The sequence below is a fragment of the Humulus lupulus genome, chromosome 8 (genome assembly GCF_963169125.1).
Source record: "Humulus lupulus chromosome 8, drHumLupu1.1, whole genome shotgun sequence".
Lineage (NCBI taxonomy): Eukaryota > Viridiplantae > Streptophyta > Magnoliopsida > Rosales > Cannabaceae > Humulus > Humulus lupulus.
Genome location: NC_084800.1, coordinates 98558086 through 98564081, shown reverse-complemented (window position 1 = coordinate 98564081; position 5996 = coordinate 98558086). Strand labels below are relative to the sequence as shown.

Sequence of the window (5996 nt, the reverse complement as noted above, 5' to 3'; positions counted from 1 at the left end):
ACAACATGATACAATACTAACAAGATATTGTATCAAACATGACCTAAATATATTTCTTAAGTGCCTTTTATCACTTGCCATTTTTTTAAGATTTTTTTTTTTTTTGGTATCATATATAATTTTATGATTTTTTTTAATTCAACGAAGGTAACTGCTTCGATTCCAGATATTATGTTTTTCTTCAACCTGGCTAGTCACATCATTTAACAAGATCTTATAGAACAGAAAATGAAGCAAGATGTGATGCTAGTAACTTCAATTGTAGACGTATGAAGTTGACGTCAAATAAACAACCAGTAGAATTGCAGAAAAATTGGCACAAGTGGCGACATGACTGCCAACCAAATGCGCGACCAGCAAATAAAGCAAAGCCAATCAAACTTTTACACTCTATCCACTAAAAAAAGGATTACAAGTAAAATAACCGACTAGTCATAGTTAAAGTTTTAAACAATCTGTTGAATGGAGGAGACTAAAGACGAGTTGTGATTGGATCCATGTATAATGAGATTAAATCAGTGATTCACAAATGCAAGAACATGATTTTGTGTGATAGAACACAGCGGAAAAAAAATCCAAATACTGTGGCTATACTAAAACTAACTTTATCTGCAAGAAGGATCTAATGTGCTGAGCTGTTGTTAATAGGAAATGTAAACCTGGCCAGAACATTTAAGCGCATACCTTCGTTAACTATACAGAAAGGCTATGTTGCTTATTCTTAGTCTAAAATGGTAAAACTATATAACTCTTGCTGTTAGTCCTACTCTGAAATAGAATCAACCTCTTCCTCTGGTAGTTCAAATGCATCAATTTCTGCAAAGTAAGCTCTCTGCTGCTCGATAAATTCTTGTGATAAGGCATGCTTGGCACCCTGCCTCGGCAGACATTATTAGACAAATTTTAGCTTGAGAATCAAATAAACTCATTTCTAAAGCAGGAATACAATAATGGTAAAGAGCTCCCTGCAAAGAAAGGAATAGATCAATCTAAAAACAAACCTTTTTAGTTGGGTCTGTGTTTTCCTTCGATAGACTATCACCTCCAGTTTCCTTTATGTTCTCCCTGTTTTGAAAGCAAAGAGAGACAGAGATCGGGAGGCAAATATTAGATTACATACAAGAACTTCGCAAATCAAATAAACTATATTTGGCTGCACAAAATATCAGATGTCAAATGTCCATCAACATCTAGTACATCTGTCAAGATTACATGTATAGATCAAACAGGAAGAAAATACATAGTACTAACTCAAATATTTACCCAGTCTTCTGGTTCTTTGTTGCAGGAGGACAGCTCACAGGCTCAGCAATGGCCTTTCCTTTGCTCTTGCGTTTATGTCCTATTAACGTGTCATTCAAAAGTTCATCACTTGCCTCTGGTAGTTCAAATGCATCAATTTCTGCAAAGTTAGCTCTCTGCTGCTCTATAAATTCTTGTGACAAGGCATGCTTGGCAGCATCTTTCTGACCCTGCTTTGGCAAAAATCATTAGACAAACTTTAGCTTGCGAATCAAACAAACTCATTTCTGACGCAGGAAAATAGCTTCATAGCTCATACAATGATACAATAATGGTAAAGGGCTCCCTGCAAAGAAAGGAATAAATCATTTTAAAAACAAACCTTTTTAGTTGGAACTGTGTTTGCCTTCGATAAATTATTACCACCAGCTTCCTTTACATTCTCCCTGTTTTGAAAGCAAAGAGAGACATCGGGAGGCAAATATTTGATTACATAAAAGAACTTTTCAAATCAGATAAATTATATTTGGCTGCACAAAAAATCAGAGTTTCAAATGTCCATCAAAATCTAGGACATCTATCAAGATTACATGTATCAAACAGGAAAAAAATACATGGTACTAACTTAAATATTTACCCAATCTTCCGGATCTTTGTTGCAGGACAACTTACAGGCTCAGCAATGGCCTTTCTTTTGCTCGTGCGTTTATGTGCTATTAACGTATCTTTCAAAAGTCCATCGCTTGCCTCTGTTGTACTTTTCCTTTTCTCTGCAGTCCGCCTACGACTGTAACATGGCTCGAAAGGTTCAAAACCATGTCTACCTGAAATTTAGACATTAGAATTTTTGCATAAGTTGATGAACCACAAACAATCACATTAGATGACAATGTTCCTATAACTTGAGAAATAATTTGCAGAGTCAAATTTCAACTCAAATATAGCTCAAGTGTACATTTAAACATATGAAATGGAACAAAATCCCTACTAAACCCAATGCTGAAGAATAAAGTTTGGCAAACACATTCACGATAACAAAATCTTAAAAAATTGTTTGGTAAGAGACAACAATGGAAAGTCGAATTAACAATCCATTTTACCAGATTTTAATCCTTTCATAATTGGACTTATCCGCTACTTTATCTCATACAAGACAGCAAAATAAGAGCCCTCCCATTCATGTACACTTTCCCTTCCCTGTGTTATGTACCTTTTCTAACTTTCTGCTCTCATCACATAGCCAAAGTAATTATGCTGAAACTAATATATTCAGAAGAAAAACAGTAAATCCATGAATGCAGCAATTAGAAATCAAAATGTGAAGGCCAGAGAACCAATAATTCCCAGAAGAACGACATCAGATTCAACAGTTCATAAAACAACAACTGGATATATTAAATTCCCTCAAGCCAAAATCAAGAATAAACCCTACATTTGGATCCAAAAATAGATAATATACCTGAAACAGACAATGACCTAGGCTGCGATGGAGAGGAAACAATCGGAGGTGGGAGAAGATAGACTGATTCTAATGTGTTCTCCTTTTGGGCTGTGGATTGAGTGACACTGTACATCCATCAAGGTAGACTATAAATAAAAAACCGCAAGAAAATAAAAAGATCCAAGTAACTTAGATACTTACTCAATCTTCTTTGTTGCAGGAGTGCAAGGATTGGGATCAACTTTTTCCTTTCCTTTGTTCCTCCTTTTCTCTGCTATTATAACGTCCTCAAAAAGCTCCTCAGTTGGGGGTATTTCACTCTTCCTTATCTCAGTAATCTGTCTACCACTATTAACTGAACATGGCTCAAGAGCCTCACATACAATGGGAGGTGGGAGAAGATACTCTGATTCTGATATGTTCACCTTTTGGACTGTAGATTGAGTGAAGCTGTACATCAATCAAGATAGACTATAAGTACAAAACAGGAAGAAAATAATAAAGAACCAATTAACTTAGATACTTACTCAATCTTCTTTGTTGCAGGAGTGCAAGGATTGGGATCAACTTTTTCCTTTCCTTTGTTCCTCCTTTTCTCTGCTATTATAACGTCCTCAGAAAGCTCCTCAGTTGGGGGTATTTCACTCTTCCTTTTCTCAGTAATCTGTCTACGACTATTAACTGAACATGGCTCAAGAGCCTCAGATGCAATCGGAGGTGGGAAAAGATTCTCTGATTTTGATATGTTCTCCTTTTGGACTGTAGATTGAGTGACGCTGTACATCAATCAAGATAGACTATAAATACAAAACAGGAAGAAAATAAAAAAGATCCAAGTAACTTAGATACTTACTCAATCTTCTTTGTTGCAGGAGTGCAAGTATTGGGGTCAACATTTTCCTTTCCTCGGTTCCTCCTTTTCTCTGCTATTATAACGTCCTCAACCTCAGTTGGGGGTCTTTTCCTCTTCCTTTTCTCAATGGTCTGTCTACGAGTGTTAACCGAACATGGCTCGAGAGCCTCGGAATTACCTCTATCTGCAATTCAGAACATGGAATTCACCATAAGTTCTTGAATAAATAAAAAATGGCAGTATTTCCATCACAGTACAAAATTTGACTCCAGCAAAGCTCGAGTTTATACAAACCCCAATATAGATAAACTGAAATTAGCACGGATTAATCATAAAAAATGAGAACTCAAGTAATTATTTAAATCCTAATTAATTTCAGTTCAGAAAGATACATGTATTAAGGCTGTGGTAAACAGCCAGAGAACCAATAATTCAGAAAACCGACATAAGATTCATTCAAAAAGTCATTAGAACAAAAATTAGATTAATCGAATTCTCGAAGAATAAAAATCTAGAACAAACCCTAGATTTTGAAGCTGAATTAGATATCTATGTACTGGAAAAAGAAGAAGAAGAAGAAGACAATACCGGAAGCAGAAGACAACATGGGAGTCCGCAATAAAGGGGAAGCAACCGAAGGTGGGAGAAGAGAGACATTCTGTGAAACGTCGGTGCTGTTGGCGGACTTGCCGTCGTTGTTGGTAAGGAACTTCTTAATAGAAGAGGATAAGAGGTGCTTCTGGGGCTTGAGACGTAGAGAGGAAGACTGAGAAGATGGTGTGGTGGCGTTGGCGTTGGCGTTGGTGTTGGAGCAATCAGAGAGTGCCTTTCGAACTCTGGCTCTTCTTCGCTCAGCTTCCATTTTTTCTAGTGCTTACTTACTTTCCATTTCAGCGAACCAGAAAATTCTCCTCAAATATATATATGTATATTATATGTAAAGGTGGAATGACAGAGAAGAAATGCGTGTGGAATGTGGATGGAGGACACTAGTTTTGTTAAGGGCGGGAAATTCTGGTTTCTAGAGCCGGGTTTGTTTTTATTTTTTTTTTCTCGATGGTTCAGTAGAAGAGAATGAGATGAGATCAGTTCAAATGAGCCTGAACCACTGTTTACTTCACGTTTCGAGAGGTATACGGCTTGAGTCGCAGCCTTGCTGGAAAATGGGCTAATTGGGTTGAGCACAGTAATGCCCAATTGTGCTTACTTGAAGGCCCACGATGAAAATACCAAGAGCTTAATCACAAAAATGGTCGAGTTTTAAGTACTATGGCGGGCACCGGCTCCTGCCGTTCCGTTTTAGAAATTTGGAAAAATATTGTAAATTATTTTGGGAGAATCTTCTCTACATTACACTTGTACCTACACCTATAATACAATAGTTTTCTTGAATAGATTTTCAAAAAAATAAAAATATCACCGTGTCCGTTGCACATACAGTAAAATTTTTTAAAAATTTAAATAATTTATATAGTTGAAAATGTATATATAAAAAAATAAATAAGTGTGCAATAAAGTATTTAAATTATTTTTTCGATACTATAAATTATTTAAAAAAATTTAATTATTTATAAGAGATTCTAAATATATACAATATTCACAACAAAGTATATTTCTCGTACTTAATTCCTTGTGATTGGAAAGAGATAAATATTAGTCAATTTAATAGTAACACTGATTAAAAAATATAGAATTTTACATAAAATATGTAAATAAATTATTTTCTTACATTTTTTCTACTTGCGAAAAATTTAACATTTTTACTGTTTTAGTTTTCTTTTATACAGTTTAGCTAGTTTTTAGTTTTCAAATATACGGTTTCTCCATTAACGTATATGACCCATTTTTATCTCTATTTTTCTAGTTTTTTTTATTAATTTATTGTTTTTTACACTTTCTTTCTACTCATTTTCCAAACAGTCTCTCTCCGGTTTCTCCTTTTGTTGCACGATGAGTTTAGCAAACAAGAAAAGTTTGGGACACTTGACGTTGAAACCCCACACACATCTTATTATTTTTATGGGATAATTGCGGTATAAGTACTCAATGTTTGGGTTTTGTACGCGGCATAGACCCAATGTTTATTTTTAGTGGCAAAAGTACCCAAAGTCAGTACAACTGAAATTCCGTCAGTCTACTCCGTTAGGCAGACACGTGTCACGTTTTTATTGGTCCAAATCATAATTATTTTTAAAATATTATTGAGTTGGACCAATCACGATATGACACGTGTTGGTTCAGTCATCACAAAACGGAACCTAACGGAGGAGGCTGACAGAATTACAGTTTTACTGACTTTGGGTACTTTTGCCACTAAAAATAAACATTGAGTCTATGCCGCATACAAAACCCAAACATTGGGTACTTATGCGGCAAATATCCCTATTTTTATTAACGGATAAGAGTTTTAAAATTTTGAGTATAGGAATAGTTATTTTCATTTAAAAGTTTTAGTCTGTA

General features: G+C 35.2%; 1 protein-coding gene across 1 annotated transcript; it reads right to left on the bottom strand.

Moving 5' to 3' along the window:
* Positions 1-463: 463 nt before the first annotated feature.
* Positions 464-4733, bottom strand: LOC133798211 (uncharacterized). Its single transcript, XM_062236430.1, has 10 exons — positions 4125-4733; positions 3537-3720; positions 3211-3459; positions 2885-3133; positions 2702-2808; positions 1880-2066; positions 1625-1688; positions 1264-1472; positions 1002-1065; positions 464-874 (listed from the first exon to the last, which is right to left on the bottom strand). The coding sequence occupies exons 1-10, from the start codon at positions 4396-4398 to the stop codon at positions 764-766; spliced, it is 1698 nt and encodes a 565-aa protein (XP_062092414.1). The 5' UTR covers positions 4399-4733; the 3' UTR covers positions 464-763.
* Positions 4734-5996: the final 1263 nt, after the last annotated feature.